This window comes from Lissotriton vulgaris, chromosome 7 (assembly GCF_964263255.1).
Source record: "Lissotriton vulgaris chromosome 7, aLisVul1.2, whole genome shotgun sequence".
In the NCBI taxonomy this organism is placed as follows: domain Eukaryota; kingdom Metazoa; phylum Chordata; class Amphibia; order Caudata; family Salamandridae; genus Lissotriton; species Lissotriton vulgaris.
In genome coordinates, this window is record NC_141695.1 from 769407405 (window position 1) to 769424473 (window position 17069).

At 45.1% G+C, this 17069-nt stretch overlaps 1 protein-coding gene across 1 annotated transcript in view; it reads left to right on the top strand.

Moving 5' to 3' along the window:
- Nucleotides 1–17069, top strand: part of TTYH2 (tweety family member 2) — a 384443-nt gene that overhangs the window by 234076 nt on the left and 133298 nt on the right. Inside the window, exon 5 of the mRNA XM_086930996.1 lies at nucleotides 4750–4845. Within this exon, the coding sequence (XP_086787122.1) occupies nucleotides 4750–4845 (96 nt within the window). The remainder of the gene's footprint in view (nucleotides 1–4749; nucleotides 4846–17069) is intronic.

Consider the following 17069-nt stretch of genomic DNA (forward strand, 5'->3'; position numbering starts at 1 on the left):
TTTTCTATTTGTCTCCTTCCAATATTACATGTGAGACCTGCTCCTTATCTAGGCAATTTTTGATAAACGTAAAGACTTTGTTCACGAGCATGTCATAGAAGGCATCAGGTGGAATATAAACATTGACCAATAAGAGAGATGAAAACCCTATCTACCCACCAGAGGGGAACAATGTTACTTCTACAAAAAGATTAAAGGAATCCCTGTAACATACATATTTTCACTTAATTTTTTTAGAAGACCCCCCCCCCCCCCCCCCCCCTTGCTTGCTTGACCCTTCCTATATGTCCTGGCTTTACAATCTAGAATAAAGTCATGTTCACACTGGAGCTCCCCATCACACCAGGTCCCCTGGAGGGAGATCAAATGTGCTTTTAATGAACTTAAGAATTGCAACTTCTCTCTACTATTCTTTACTCCTGCTACAGTCCAGGAGACAACTAGTAGCTCATTGCTAAATGTGGGGCATCAGTTAAAAACAAGACATGCACGCACCATTTAGAGCAAGCTGCAACCAGTTCCATTTTTTAAATTCATCTTTTGCACATTCTTCATGAATATTTGCAGATTGCCTGAATGACGCCCATCTACCAGTTTGCCAGAGCGGATTTGTAGCGCCATAAGATCTACTAGAGGTTCCCCATTAGAGGGATACGATTTAACCTCCCCCCCCCCCCCCCACATGCACCCCCATTTCTTTGCCATAAGACCAAACCTTCCTCCTGCCTGTCTACTTATTCAAAAACAGAAAAAACATCAATATCTTTGCTTTCAAAACTTTCACAGTTTTGCAGTATCGTGTTAGCACTGATCGTTGAATGAAAAATTACCCTTGATTTGGTGCCTGACACAATGTGCAATAAAATAACCAATAACATGCCAATCCCTTTGAATTAAATTCGGTGTCTTAATGTCTGCAAAACAATCAAGTAAAGATGCAGGATTAAAAATTAAATCAAAGTCAAAAAGAGGAACAAAATCTTACATACAAATGTCTGCATTACAGAGAGGCTAACGGTGGACTTCCTGGTCGAGAAACAGCGATTGACCCTTGGTCCTACATAGGCCCACAAACGTAGCAGCCGCTGGATTAAGAGATGAGGGCATGGAATTGGCTGACCGGCAGTAGGCACTATTGCTTGCTCAACAGCGTTCATCTCGATAGAGGGACTTGTAGTTCGAGGTTGTAGGCCCACCACCAGAGGTTCTAATTGGTCTTCTCCGAGTTTTTATGACCCCTTTTTTAAATTCCACGGTTTGGTCTTTTCTTCCCTCTCCATTTCTTTGTCTTGTATTTAGAGTAGGTTGAGGGGACATAAAACATGCACACTTGATTCATGCGTAGATTTATATTTTATAATGGAAAACCCTTCATGTTTCATATTCAAGGCCTTCACTTAGGTTCCAGCGACTTTAGGATTGCCAAAACCAGAGTCAAAAATTTATCTTATAGAGCGAATAGGACTTTCAACTATTCAGACTTCTTTAGACATTTCTTCATATAATTAGAACTGCAGCTTTCCAGCTTGTGAGCCGAAATCAGACCTTGAGATTTCGAGGAATCACAGCTCTGGGGTCACCGTCTATATTTACTTCAGAAGCCACCCCAGTAGAGACTGTTTGACTAGTCTCACAAAGATTGTCTTGTACTACCTTTCCCTTGTTCTCTTTTGCACTAATAAATACCTTCAATATTGAATATATAACAGTATCATGAATAGTGTCAGACCTCCTACAAATTTTTCTAGTAAAGCTAAAATAGAAGATAAAGTTCTCTCTAAAAAAACGAATCTGAAACCTTAGCCTCCCGGTCAAAAGGACTGTACGACTGATTGCTGATTAATTCCAAATCTGGTGTGGTCGACATTCGAGAGAATAAGGAGTGTTCTGGGAGTGTATTACTGAAAAGTTGCAATCAAGTAGTTAATGTCACTGGGGGTGTTACCAAGATATGTGGTTTATTGTCTTTCTCTTGTGGTCTGCATTTCCTACATAATTCTAGATCTATGTCCGGAAGGGTAAAATCCTCAATGAATATACAAGATGTTTCTTCTCCTTGATGCTGATCCTCTAGAGGCATTACTGTTAACTTACATACAACAGGAGACTTTACTGTGGGCTTATCCGTAACGGGCCTCCATGCGGCTATTCAAGAGAAATGGCCCCACATTGCCCCAATGTGGGTTTTGTGCTATCATTCAGCTCCTCTTGAGTAATTATCTCTTTACCTCAGAGGGAGAAAATCTGGTTCTTGACTTTCAGCGCATTGATAAGGGGGGGCTCTATTCTGCAGCGGATTAAACTTGGTTGTGGTACAGGCCCTCTCAAATTAAAAGCCCAGATCTCACTTTCTTTGCCGTCATTATGGTTGTTATCCACTGATACCAATGATGTCAGCACAATTCTTGCAGGGAAGAAATCAGGTGGCCATAGTATTCTCTCCAGATACTATATTACCAGGCACTGATATGGTGGGGAGGAGGAGCATGAAACAACTAGGGGTGTGCAGGGCCACAAGCTGCACCGAAACATAGTTCGGCCGCCTCTGCTGCCCCTCGCTGTACCCCCTGGCAAATCCCACTGTAGGGCACATGTCTCCATAAGATCCCTCCGCCTTCTGTCACTTAATCCAGCCACACCTTTGCGCCACTTTGTCCTGGATGGAGTTAACCTACTCCAGTCCGAAGACCTCAAAAGCAAATGTGTAATAGTTTGGTGGCAAGAGTAGTTGAACTTTAACACTCATGCACCAAAGATGGGCACGTGGAGGGGATTGTACGGCCGATTGGGGACAGGCCTAGGCTCTCGCCTAAACTAACTAAACCGGCTCCGTCCTGGCTTCTCCTGGGGCTTCTTATCAGCACCCAACCAGCAAAGACCCACAGAGCCATGAGCCCTAACTGGCCGGTAGATGCTCTGGCGGGACAGCGCAGAACATGCCGCACTGTATCTCTGGCCAGCTGACCTGTCCCTGTCCGACCTCACTGTGGGTTTACTGTGAGCAGCTGTAGGAAAAGGAAAACCCTCGAGCCATGGACCAGAATGGTCAGCCGAGGTCGGGGGTCCTGGCGCGCCAGGAACTGTGCAACACCTCCTTTCTCCTTCAAGCGAGCAGTAATGCAGAAGCAGCGTGTGACGTCAACACTCAAAACATCGTTCAGTAGTACTGCACTCTACCCTAGGTCTTTTCATACATCCTCCAATCTTCTTTTCACTTTCTCCAACATAAAAATAACCATCATATTGAGTAATCCTCTCAAATGTGCAAGAGCTAAGTGAAGGGACCGAATTAAATGATTTTTGTGAACACAAAATGGTTACATCAGACTCTTGATGTGAGAAGACAGCCATGGCATGGTGCAGTTGTACTACTGAATATCGACACCAACACTATTGTGGCACAATAATATTTGGGAACAGAATCTCGAGGGACAAAATATAGAAATGTAATTGAATATAGTGGAGTATAGATTTCCTCTTCTTAACTCCACATTGATGTACCTTGAAGATATATGTGCTGCATAGATACATTTATGTGGAGGTATGTATAGGAAACCTAGACTTACACCCCTGTCAATGTATTTTATTTTTCGATATTTTGTCCTCTATATTATGACCCACTTATATTGTGGGTTCGATATTCAGGGTGAACCTCATGATATGATGTCCTGCTGGGGTTTGTGACACTTCTACCTAGGCTACAAGTGTATCCGGAGTTCCTTGGGCCCAATCTCTGACATGACTGCCCTGGTATTGATGCCCAGCTACATGCGGTGTATGGTATACAGTCTCACAATAGGCTGAGGTAGATGTGTCTGAGGCACTTGCGCATCCATAACTGCTTTAGTTAGGTTCATCCAGCTGCTCTTTATGTACTGAGAGTCTCTGACAAGCAAAACCCCCACAATGAGACTTTGACCAAGGCAATCTTGGCTACTTGGATGTGTAGATGTTTGACCCTGCCCAGGTCACAATGCTCTGGATTTGCACAGATTGTTGACCTTTTCTTTTGGAGCAATGTTTTAAGAAATAGATGTACTACACTGTGCAGTTGGAGAACAGACAAGTTCATCTTCCTACTTCTATCTTCCATCATTGGCCGTATGCTTGTTAAGTAAACTCGGATGCTTTAGTACCCGTCATGTTGCTGTGTGTCTCATCTGTAGGTCAGAGGTTTTGCTATGGTAACAGCAAACTGAGTATTTCATTCTGATGTGGTTGTTTAAATGAGCATCTTAGACCGGTCAGGTTGTGATGTACTGTACACATAGTCGACAGCAGTGGCTTGCTCTAAAATCTGAAAATGTCCTTAACACCTCTTTGTTGTCCCTTCCTATCACATACCTCCTGCAGCTCACGCTCCCCTCTGTCCTATACTCTACCCCGTCCCATGGGAATATTTTTTGATTGGCCCTCTAATAGGGAATAGGGCAAAGGAAAGGCAGCATGACTAGTAACTTAGCCCACCTTTCAGAGCAATCGGGCAGTAGTGAAATCTCCAGATTTGCCACTTGTTATCAATGTCCTATTCCCCCATTTGGAAGACTTTTCGGTGAGAGGGTATCCTTGATAGGTTCCGGAGTGAGTGGGGAAAGGTAGGTGTAACACATTCTTTTGCTTTTGTATTTCAGCAGGAAACATTCCTGCTGCGGGGATCTTCAGGTATCCACCTGGGTGCGATGGGGTATTGAAGTGTAGAAGACTGTTCTGCTGACTGACAGTAATAAGTCCCTACTTTCTTCTGTGCAGGTGGTTGGCCTACCTCCTCCTTTTCATTGTGGACCTCCTCATCTGCCTCCTCACCTGCCTTGGATTGGGCAAGCGCTCAAGGTGCCTCCTCATCACGTAAGTGCCAAGGTACAAGTATAGGTGGTCTGCCCTCCTATGTTCAGCCGTTGTCTCTGATGTTCACTGCTGTGTTAAGGTTCCAGTTTGGTGCATGGTTTCGTGAAGGTTTGAATATTTTGTGTGTGTATGTTGAGGGGTTGGGAGTTTAAACCTTCTTTATTATTACGCCAGGACATCGTCACATACATTTCTTGAAGAGCTTCGAAATAGAGAAGCGCTACTATGACAACATGAGAACAATTTTAGAAAGACTAGGTACATACTCCAGAAGAGTGATCCCTCAACAAAAGCGGGACACTTGGTCAAAACAATGTCTAGATACAGAATCACCAACTAGCAAGATAGAAAGATACGAAGTACGGACTTGTAAAAGTAGAAATAGGTACCTACAGCTTGACATGGGTTGTAAAAGGAAATGCAACACAAACCCACAGACCCAGGGATAACCAGTGGAAGGTAATCACAGGTAGGTCAGTGGATAGATCGGAAGGCGTCATTAGTGTGGGCACAAATCTGCCCCAAATGTTTAAGAAGAGGTGTGTTTGGTATTTAGTCTGTAGATCAGGTGCCCATGATATCGCCATTCAGTCCATATAGTCCTCAAGGGTGGGGGGGGCAATAGATTTGTGCCAGTTGAGAAGAATATACATCTTCACTGTTGCCAAGGCACTAAAGAGCTGATTGTTCTCATGTCTAGTAATAGTAGGGACATTTCGGGTGTCTTGTAAGAATATTAGGGCTGCCGAAGGAGTGCAGCCCAGGCCACAGGTATCCATGAGAACTTGTCACACCTGGGTCCAATAAGGCTGGAGCATTAGACAGGACCATAGGATATGCAGAATATGACTGTGTGAATGAGTGCTCTCCAGCAGTTGGAGGTAGTCTACAATTTCGCCTGAAAAAGCCTTCTGGGGACCAGAGCCTGAAATGGAGGATTTTAAAGTAACTGATTTTCTCCCTTGCCTCTCGGAGCTCTCTATTGTGGTCAGCTCTGAGATGTGCTCATTGGTTCATAGAGTAAGTAAAGGCGAGTCGCTGTTGCCACCAGTGCAGGAGGAGATGTTCCAGCCGAGCAGAGAACTGCCGTGTGAGCAGAAGGTCACACAGTCATGTGATCATTTTTTTTATTGGCCTCGATAAACCAAGTACGTATGTAACGAAGAGGGTGTGTGAAGCCAGTTAAGCATCTTCAGCATGATCAGAAGCGATGCAACAGTTGTAAATATCTCCAGATATGGAATCTGGGTTGCTGGTACGTTTGAGAGTTCAGCTAAGGACTTCACAGGTCCATCGGCCAATATGTGGTGTATCTCTGAGATAACCTTAAGATGTCAATTCTGACCCATAACGAGAGATCCATATGAGGGTTCAAGTGATATGCCATCTGGGAGATGTGTTGGGCTCTGTAATATGATGAAAAGTGTGGGAGACAGGGGGAGTGCCCTCTGGTTGTATCACAGTTATATATAATACTTTGACTGCCTTTAGACTGATTCAAAGCTCTACCTGGGAAGAGGAATTAGGAATGCAGTCATGATACACTAGGAGGAAACCAGGACGAAGGGGGGCTTAAAGAAGGGGTTAGGTAGCATGATTACATTATGTTTCTTTGTCTAGCGCTTACAACACCCAAAGTCTGTTTCAGAAGGCTAAGAGGGAACAGAATAGAGAAGGGTACTTGGTAAATTGGACAATTTTATTTTTATTGATTACTTTAGATGCAATTTTGATGTACTGAAATTGCTTTTCTAGAATATACAATTCTATTTTAATGACTTGCTTACTAAAGATACTGTTCACTTACTGTATGGTGTTCTTGCCACCTTGCCTGCCTCTATGGCTGTTTGGGAAGTGAAGCAGAGGCGTTCAGTGCCCTCAGGCAAAACCCAGGCAGTTGTAGACGGTAATATTCTGCCCAATGGCATGTCACTGATCTACACCACACTGCTTACTCACTGGCTCTCCCCTCACACCACTTAGGGACAAATGGTAATGAAACCAGTGGAAACTTAAGGATGATGCCTCGGGGGAAGCTTGTAGTTACCCTCGGGAGGTGACTTACAGGTAGGAATACGGCTGGTGCAGCTGAAAATATTTCACCGAGCCTATAACACCACATCAAGATTGCGGGCTGTGGACAATGTACACATTGACCACTGCCTTAGAGGCTGCAAGCAACAGGGTACGCTAGTACATACACTGTGGGACTGCCCATGCCTATGTACATATTGGGACACGTTATCGAAGACGCTATTGAGGGGACTAGGATACACTCCGAGCCTCACTCCATCCCTAGCCACACTGGGTATCTGGGGAGAACAATCCCTAGAAAAATATGCACAACTCTACTGTAATGTGGCAGTGGCCTGCTGTGACATAACCCCCTGCTGGGGAGTGGAGTCACCCCCATAGATAGCGAATTTGAGATTGAATCTGGACTGGTGTATGCGAGAAGTGGTGGTGTACTGGTCACGGGGTGTCTCTCATAAATTTGAAAAGATGTGGGCCCATGGAAGCAGCTCACCAACGAAGGAGAATGGTAGGGATTAGTCATAGCATACTTACCCCACCACTGTGAGAGGATGAACACGTACTGGGGGGGGGGGTGTCAAGGGAGACTATTGAAATGTTTGTCTGCTTGTTCAGAACTTAATTAAAAGATAATTACACAAAAAAAAGAAATATAGCACCCAATGACATCCCTGGACCTGGTAACTATCCCTTCATCTCCTTGTGCAGTCCGATTAATCTGGTCTCCTCAAGACTGTAACCCTTATCTGGATGCATCACAATCCTTAGATCAGGGCTGATCTCCTTCCAACACTTAAATCCCCCACTCCCCACTATGACGTCCTGATCAAAGAACTTGACACATTCAACCTCTTCAAATATCCTTGACCTGCCAGATCCACCTAGCCTGTTCAGCCTTCAAGCACCCTCTGTTCACCCAAGACTTCCTTTCCAACTCCAGATACCACTTAGTTGGTCTCACAAAAATGGTTTGAAGACCACTGAATTGTCATTCTAGATGGCATTTGTTACCCAAGCCATACAATCATTGTGATCGGATGTACTTCGACACCTCAACCAATGTATCGTTCAAGTGCATAGCTGCCACTGTTCTATCACCCACCAGCTCTTATTGCGGTGGTGGTTTACCATGCCCCTTCACTCTGGGCGTGGCCCCAATTTCCTGAAGGAAGGTTTTAAATTAGCATTATAGCAACAGAACAATGCCAACAAAAACCAGTTAATGCATGACTAACATGAGAGTGGATAATCCAGACTCAAAACCTGTACCAGACCTATTCATTAATATGCCGGCTGTTTGTGTCCAACAGGTAGCACAGGGCACACATGGTCTGTCATATGCTCAACCACCTCAAGTTCACAAACAAACATGACACATCAAACTTCCCAGGCCAGACACAGATCTCCATCAACCTAATTCTCTGCTATCCCTTCCAGAACTTTAAAAATATTGTTATAGAAGACTTTAAGTTGAAACAATTCATGGTGCTGCGAAACCAAGCAACTCAAATCAAGAGACCCAGATACGTGTTGGACGTCCTGGGATTCAGTATAATACATTGGATTGTGCAATCTGTATAAAAAACCCTTATTTCTTTGAGGTGACTCATCCAGTCGCCGATCATACAAAAATTATGTAGCCGCTCATTGTAACCAACTTATTATAGTGGAGTTCTGACATCATAATGCATGCTACCAGAACCAGCAGCAAAGGGGAAAGAGAAGTGGGGTCAAGGGGCATAATTAAAGCAGCTTTTTAAAGAATGAAAACAAAATGTTGCTTTTCTTTCTTCCCTGTTTTTTACCTGCACAGTGAAAAGCAAAAAAAAGACATATTTATTGCACCATATTATTTTTTGTACTCCTTGTGAGAAGTTGCCCTGGCATATGATGTCCACTATTCTAGTGGGAACCTTGTACCAGTCCAAACGACCCTCATTGATGGTAGGTTTAAAGTCAAACTTCTAGAAAGCTATCCTAGTGGTAGCTGTGGAGAGCAGCCTTCAGGCTAAGACTTGGAGACGAGTTAAGCAAGTTGTTTTACCAGTCTATAATCTCTTGAATGACCAAATGAAAGTACACCACACCAGGTATATATCAAATATATATGTGTTTATTCTAAACACAACCCCTCTGGACTCTTTATGAGGTCAGAGGTAAAAGTACAATACACAAAACTTAATTAGCATACGATAAGTTGCACAGTATACGTTATGCCCTAGGGGCCTCGCAAACCATATACTAAAATAGTGGTATAAGAACCACGTGAGGGATAGAAGTTAGGCCTAGGGCCTGTAGAACTGCTGGGGAAACCAGGAACCACCCAAGATAGGGACACAGGAGGCCAACGGAGAAAGAGTGTAGTGTCTAAACACAGCCGCGGGTTTCGTATTGACTTTTATGGAGAACTAACAAGTTACAATTTTAAAGATTAAGGACACTTCGAGGTGAACTACGATGTGACCCTTTTAGACTTGGACATTTCGAGAGTCAAGACCCACGAGAGCACCGTGTACTCGTGTTACCTCACCCTCGGAAGCCAGGTGCATAGGTGTCTTTTGGTGTCGGATTTCGTCGTCGATTCCAATGGAGAGCTGCGAAGAAGTGCTGCAGGCGACCAGAGGAAAAGTGTCCGGGTGGATCCATGGGTGGATCGGAGCTGTGAAGAACCTGAAAGCAGAGGGGACAGAGTCTGGGTCACTTGCCAGTGACCAGGATGGCGACAGGGAGATGCCAGCCAATGTCGTGTGTTTTCAGGTGAAAGAGGGGAAGCTTGACTCTTCAGCCACGAGGACCAGGAGGCATCGACGATGACCAGGCGATGGGTTCGAGCTGTCCCACGAAGGATGTCGAGTGCTGCAGCGTCAGAAGACGGATTGGACCCAACAAGCCTTGGCAACAGCAACCCACGCAAGATGACAAGATTGGCTTCAGTGCAGAATAGCAAGGTCTGAGGGACTCCTCCTTTGGAGGGTAGTCAGAGCACGTCTGGAGCAACCAGGAAAGCTCAAGAAACAAAGGATTGGCCTTTGTGGGGGCTCACTAGCCAACGGACTAGGAACCGCGAAGGAGCTTCGAGCTGTGGTGAAGAAAGAGTACACACAAGTCACTCGTGGAGTGCTGGCCTCTGTACTTGGGTGCAAAAGGTGCTCGGGCAGGGGCTTCAAATACCCCAATGCACAACTTTGGGGAGTAGGTGCAGGCGCAAAAATGCAGGATGTCCAGGAATTCCGGTCCCCCGTCTCTCGTGTCAGCTACAGGTCTCAGATCTGCTGGGAACTCGTGTCTGCTTCAGAGATGTCTGGAAGTCTGTGTCCTGTGTCACAGATTCTTCGGGATCCGGCGGGAGCCTCGAAAATGCAGACCGGCAAGATGATCTTTGGTGCCTGTTTGAAAAGGGTGGTCACTCCTTGACCACAAGGGAGATTTCTTCCATCTTCCAGTCAATATGGAATTTCGAAGGTTCAAGATATATGTTGCAGAGTTTCGTCCGGGGTAATCTAAAGTCCTAGTGACTGGGTTCATATTCTTATAATAAGTTTAGGGGTCAGACTAACTCTAGGGTCCCACCTATGGGAGGACCTGGGGAGGGGGTGGTTACACCCCTTTCCCTTTGTCCAGTTTCACGCCAGAGCTGGGGCTGAGTGCCCCAGCAACTGGTTTGAACTGGGAAATGCATGGAGCACCTTGTGTGCTCCAGGCAGTGTGAAAAGCATTCATTGAATGCAACCCACCCTTCCCCAATACACTTAAGCCTGTCTGGGTAGGTGCCAGCACCTCCCTGGACAGGAAACCTATTGTCCAGGCCTCCCCTGCCGGAGTTTCGTCCAGCAGCAGGAGTTCAGACTCATGTCTGTGGCAGCAGCATCCATTTTGTGATGCTGGGGCTCTGTTTAACTTTAACCGGGTATACCAGTGTGTACATGTCTTGTCCCTCTAGAAGGGTGGAATGCTACCCCCAGCACCAGAATTGGTTGGAGGGGGGGGGTAGTATTCCAAAGTGTTTGACACCTAACATGTTTTGATAAAGCCAAACCAAGGTTAGCATTAACTGAGAGGATTATAATGCATTTAAGAGTATATGGTATGGCTATGTCATAGAACAGCTATAAGGAGAAATTTCCGAAAGCTGCAGAGGGGCTCAGCTCATGCTAGGGCACCCTCTCACACAAAACCAAGCACTGTGCCTTCAGGATTGTTAAGGCCTGCCATAGGAGTGACTTATAGGTTAATATATCCAAATTTGCTACGATTCACGTAGCAAATTTGGATAATTAGTAATAGGTTCAGCAGATGTAAATGTGTGCTGCGCTTGATTTGAAAATGTCCATGGTTTTAATCTTCTCTGAGGATTAATTCTCGGTTTCCCATCGTTTCATTCATATGTAAATATGCATATTCTCCAGGGTTATTGTTTTGTTTGGACCTGAAAAGGTTCCGAGGTTAAAATGTAGCAATTAATGACCATAATATTTAAAGTCGTTTCCCTATAGAGTTTTGTGTTGCCCGAGGGAAACGGTGTGGGTTTCTTTGCAGGTGGATCATCAGCTTGTCTTATGACTGATTCATGTTCTAACTGACTTAGTCTTCATGCTTTGTCATATATGTATGAGATTTGTTCGTGTTTCAACTGAAGCAATGCTCCGACAGCCTATTTATTATGCTCTGGTGTGGCTACGTGGACTTATGAGGGATAAGAGAACGCTTTACATAATAGTTGAAGGTGGAACAATTTGTCTTACTTTACAAACGTTTAATTAGACAAAGAATGGGTGGCGTCGTTTTTTTCCCCTGCCGGGAGTTCCCGAGGTTATTTCCAGTATGTAAGCTAAGTGCTCGGGTGAAATTGAATTCAGTCAAACACTGAATATACTGAGCTCCTACTTTTAGGTAGACATCTCTTCACTTCCCCTCATCCGCCATTATGTTTTTCAGTAGCAAAAAGTGGCTTAAGTGGTGTGTCCAGTGGGCACTTCTCCATGAGTTGGATGAACATCTTGTAGTCATTGGAGCAGGACTGTAAACGTGTGCTATGGTGGTATGAAGGTTCTTAATATACAATGGTCGATACCCCATATAACCCAGCACCTCCGATATTAGCCGTACAGTCGCCAACACCCTATCCATTCATGCATATGAAGAGGGTGCCCAGGAGGAGCCTATGCGGCCTTTTCAGGGGTCTGGACGGTCACGGTGCCAAAAGCTCATGCTCACCAGCGATTAAACGAGCGAGCAGGACAGACCCTCGTCACCGCCCCTGGACAGACGAACATCCGAAGGAGAGGAAGAACTTGCCTTTTGCGTCTCTTCACGATTAAGAAGAGACAAGGGGCCACCCGGAAATACATTTCATAGTTTACGAGGCCTCGCGCACATTAGCGGCCATGGATTTTCTGTCAGGCACTGGTGCGGGTGGGGAGGGGGCAGTGGGAGGGCAGAGAGGAAGCAGGCTGACTAATTGCCAAGACGAGTAAGAGAATGGGATCGTTGTGAAATCGATAAATATTTCAGCAGCTCGTCAGCGGTGAGGAGTGCGCGCGGCCCTCCCGGGGGAGAGGGGTAGGGCGGAGCCCTCACTGGCTATGTTTAAGGGTCCCACCCCTCCTCCATGCCGCCTTCTCATGTGAGCTCCAGTGTCCAGATGGGCTGCTGGCTGAGCCCAGTTCTGTGATGCTGGGAGATAAAGAAACGATCAAAGCCACCGGAAAATAATTCTCCTCGGTTCAGATTGTGCCTGTGTTTTTCTCTTGCACTGTGGTTAGGCTGGGCTGAAGGAGAGAAAGAGGTCGAATTGCCATTGGTCGATCGTTGTTCTCTTCTTACGCCAAGGTCCTTCAGGCCTACTTCAGTGAGCCCCTCGTGAGGGGGGTAACAAGGGTACCTAGGGCACTGATGCAGACAAGGACTGCGTCTTTTACTACCAAAGTAGTAGGCAATGGAGCCAGAGATAATTGAGGTACAGTAAACCTCCCAGTGCAACTACACCAATGATATTTCGCCAGGGCAAGTGGGCTGTTTTGGGGAAGAGGGGGCAGCACAGCACAGACAACTGGGTTGTGTGAAAAATGCCGCTTTATTGAAACAGGTGCACATTATAACATAACCTGGGCCTTTGCCTTACTATAGCCTCACTATGCATGTTTATTCTCCTACGATAAACTAACACCCACCCCTAAATTAACCCTCCTACCGATAACCTCTACACACTTGAATAACAAACTTGCATCAGAGCTGCTCAACTGAGAGTTGGATCTCTAATCAACTTTCCCTTTCCTCCCTCAGCTACCCTTTGAACCTCATTGAACTTCCTATCTAACCTTTTAACTTCCTATGTCATTCAGGCATGAACTTCCTACCCATTCCCCTTCAGCCTGAACTGCTGCTGACAAACAAACTTCTGTAAATCATGGCAACTTCTCAGCCAATCGCTAGTGCACCAGAATCAAGTGACAACTGAAACACTTAACTCCCCTTGTGCACCTGCTCCAATGGAAACAACCAAAAACAGAGAGGGAAATTAAAGCCCCTCAAAATAATTGGGTTTGGAAAACCTAGTCTGAAGGGATGGAGGGTGGGGCACAAAAACTAGCAAAAAGTGCCAGACACCGTGCCACCACGTTAAAATGGTGGCTGGCACCCAAAATGGAGGACCTATGTATGTTGGGCTACAATATAGCCCAAAGAAAGCCCAACCAGCCGTGCAGTCCTCTGGACTGCACCACTTCTCCGAAAACCCCGGGGGGAGGGGTGTGGGGGGCAGACATCGCTCTGGTCGGCTGCCCCCCAAATCACCATTGTGTTCTCTGCCCTAAATTCAGCACTGTGATGACACAGAGCTCTGTAGTTACTGATGTCTCTGTCAGACTCCTTTAGGGTGTAGGAATCTGACGATGGATGAGGAGTGAAACTCCGTAAAAGTTCATGAGGCAGCGATGGGCAATGAGGAGAGAGGAGGGAGAGACGTAGCGTGAGTGAAACTCTATTGAAGTGTATGAGGCTAAGATGGGGAAGAGCTGGGATTAATCGTGTAACATTCATCACGGATGAGTAGGGTGAAGGGGAATCTCATTTGATGTGCGTGAGGCCAACACCATGTCATTGGGTGAGATGTCTTTGAAGTGGATGTGGAAATGGATGGGGAGTGAGGGGGATTTCTCTGCAGTGTATTAAGCCAGAGATGTCAAAATGAATTGCCATTTATTAAAGCGTATGAGGTCAGTGATCACAGGTCCAGTGAAGTCTGTGGCACATTTCATGTGGAAGTGTGAGGATCTCAATTTAAGTGAGCCAGACCGCCAATGACAAATAAAGTGAAACTCCATTGAAGCGTGTGCCAATAGTGAGTGGTGAACTAAGTGACAATACATAAAGGACAAGAGAGCAGTGGAGTGTGAGACCAATGTAGTGGAATAATGTATTTATTTGATACAGATCTGTTAAGTTGTCTGGGTAATAATTTGGCTCTGGCTGTTGAGTGAGCATTATTGTAACTCACTATGTTCCGGCTGCACCCAGTTGTCTAGACAGGCTACCCCATCTTGCGTTTACTTCAGATCACCATTGGAGCTAGTGATGAACATGGAACAGGATTTTGTATTGCATCCTAGATTGCACATAGAATTATTCATCTTGTGAACGATTCACTTGGAATTCATCATGGATTACACTGGCTCTGCTATATGGTATGCTGCCCTCTCTTGCTCCAACCTGCGCCACGAGAGGGAACATCATTCTGGAGGAACCAATGGTTTCCCACACACAGAAACATAGTGAAACACAGTGGTCCAGCCAAAGATTAGGGACATTGCGTTCAGCTTCATTGAAGCTATAGGAGGAGTAAAGTGCCAGATGAATGTTAACTACATCAGCAGACAGAAGCCACAGAATGAATGTGTCTATGCACTTTGAGTCAGACATGACCTCAAAGATTTCTGGCCAACGCGCCACTAAAGTGGAGGCAGCTTGCATGGGTAGAAGGGCAAAGCAGTCTTCTGTCTGCACTGTTGTCATCTCCACACTGATGCCTCCATCTAAGTCCACCCCTTTTTGTGGGTGGACTGGAGGGGTGCCAGGCCAGTCCCCATTGCACAAACCAAGTGCAAAAGGTGGAGAAAAGGAGATGTTGTAATTGGTGGGGGTTAGTCTTGTTCTCTAGATCCATGTGGTGGTAGGAAGCACATTGCAAGTTTCAAGGGCAACCCTTCACGTTTCTCTACAGGCCAAAGAGCCTGGATACTAGGACTATAATGGACCCCGTAGCTCACCAGAGTCTTCAGTGGTAACTGGGGTAGAGCAGTAGAGGCTTAGATCATGGAAGGAGATGTGGTGGTATACACAGGTGCAATATAAATCAGATGTCGCTACATTTAAGAAAAATTACAACAAAAAATTACGCCAGTAAGAGGTTTCAATGAAAATAAATGTTTCATAAAACATTGGTTGATACAGCTATGCAAAGTAGAACAGATGGTTCAGTAGACAGCAATTCAATGTAAATGAACCCAAACAGCTTTCATACAGGAGGTGCAGGGACCTTCACTTGCTTCTAAGTTCAAGGACCTGGGTTCTCCTGGGTTATCTAACCGCATGATATTAGTTTACATCAGCCTTCGCTATCTCTTCAGTTAGACACATAGCTGTCTTTTTTCTGCTGCTTAAGTTGTGCGGTTTAAGAAGCCAAGCCTTTCAAATCAGTTGTTATGACCGCACTTTGCTTTGCCTACTTTGCAGTCTGGTTTTCTTGTCCCAGTAGTCCCTGAGATAGTTTGACTTAGTTTGAGACTGAGATAGTTTGAGACTTGGATAGTTTGCAGTTAGGTTAGGAACATCTGCGGATCAAAACAATCCTATTGGTTCCTGATGGTAGGGTCCTTATTTGCTGGCCCCACGTCATGTAGGCTTTCTTGCGAGGTGACTCTGGAAAGCAGACTTTGCCTGGATATTGAATTTTTATGACTGCAATGAGGATCTCTACAATGCCCACCTCTCTACGTAGTGCACTTGTGGTGTGGATTCGAGGCAATTATTAGGCTGTAGCTTTATCCAGGATGTCACATTTGTTTTTTTCTGTTCTAAAGGGTCCCACTATCCTCTCCAGTTTCATAGTTTGAGTCGGGCCCCAAATGGGACTTGGTTAAGCAACTCTTGTCTGTGAACTGGGGTGCCTGGTCAAAGGCACTGATGCTAAATCAATGAATCTCAACGCTGCTGATGCAAATCGAAAAGATGGTTGCTGTTCACAGCAGACGAAAAGGAAAATAAAGGTTCACCTGCTTGGAAGTGGTATTACTTTGTGCACACACCCTCTTGAGGCTATTGGTACAGAATTAAGTATATCAATATTGTACACAATACCCAAACTTAAAATAAGGTAATAATTCACATGCAAGCCAACAGATGCCTGACAAGCAATGATAGCTGTGTATTCATATGTAATGAAATTCTAGTCAATAATTCATTTCATGGCAACATAAATACTTGAGTATGTTACGTGACTATCCCTTTGCTTCAACATGCCCCCAAGGACAGGAAAATGGAAACTTTACTTTTTGATAGAGATTTCTAGCTGCAGGTTCCTCACCTTTTGAATATTCCACAGACATCAGACAGGATCTGAAAACATTTCAGCTGTACCTCTGCGCACCCGAAGGTGACGTCCTGCAGCTCTGCAATGACGCAATTCTACTGCAAAAATGACATTTATGGTTTGTGTTGGCACCACTCCTGTGTGCTGACATCAGTACAGATCATGAGCTCCTTCTTGTCCTTGAGATATTTACATCAAAATTTAAAATTCAACAGTGTGGCGTGGGAAAGAGAACTGCATTGAAAAAAAATATGGTTGCCTACAGGTGAGCTCCATAATTCCCAGTATACATCCTTGTCGAAGGTATTTCATCCAGGCTGTTATAGACATTTTCCACACTCTTTAGGTGGAAGGACAAGGCCTTGTTCTAAGAGGACGGCATGGATTTACACTGGGCCAGGGGTTGGGAGTAGAAATGACCCTATCTGTACAGCAAATTGAACTGTCCTAACATATTTTGCCACTACCATCATTCCGACAGTCTCCATAACCAATCAGGAGATTTCTCCCTTAAGGATACAAAAGAAAGCACTTTTGGTCGCCTTGCGTCTACATTTTGAACCACCAACACGATCTATTGCTTGTGGTGCACATCGAAGAGCTG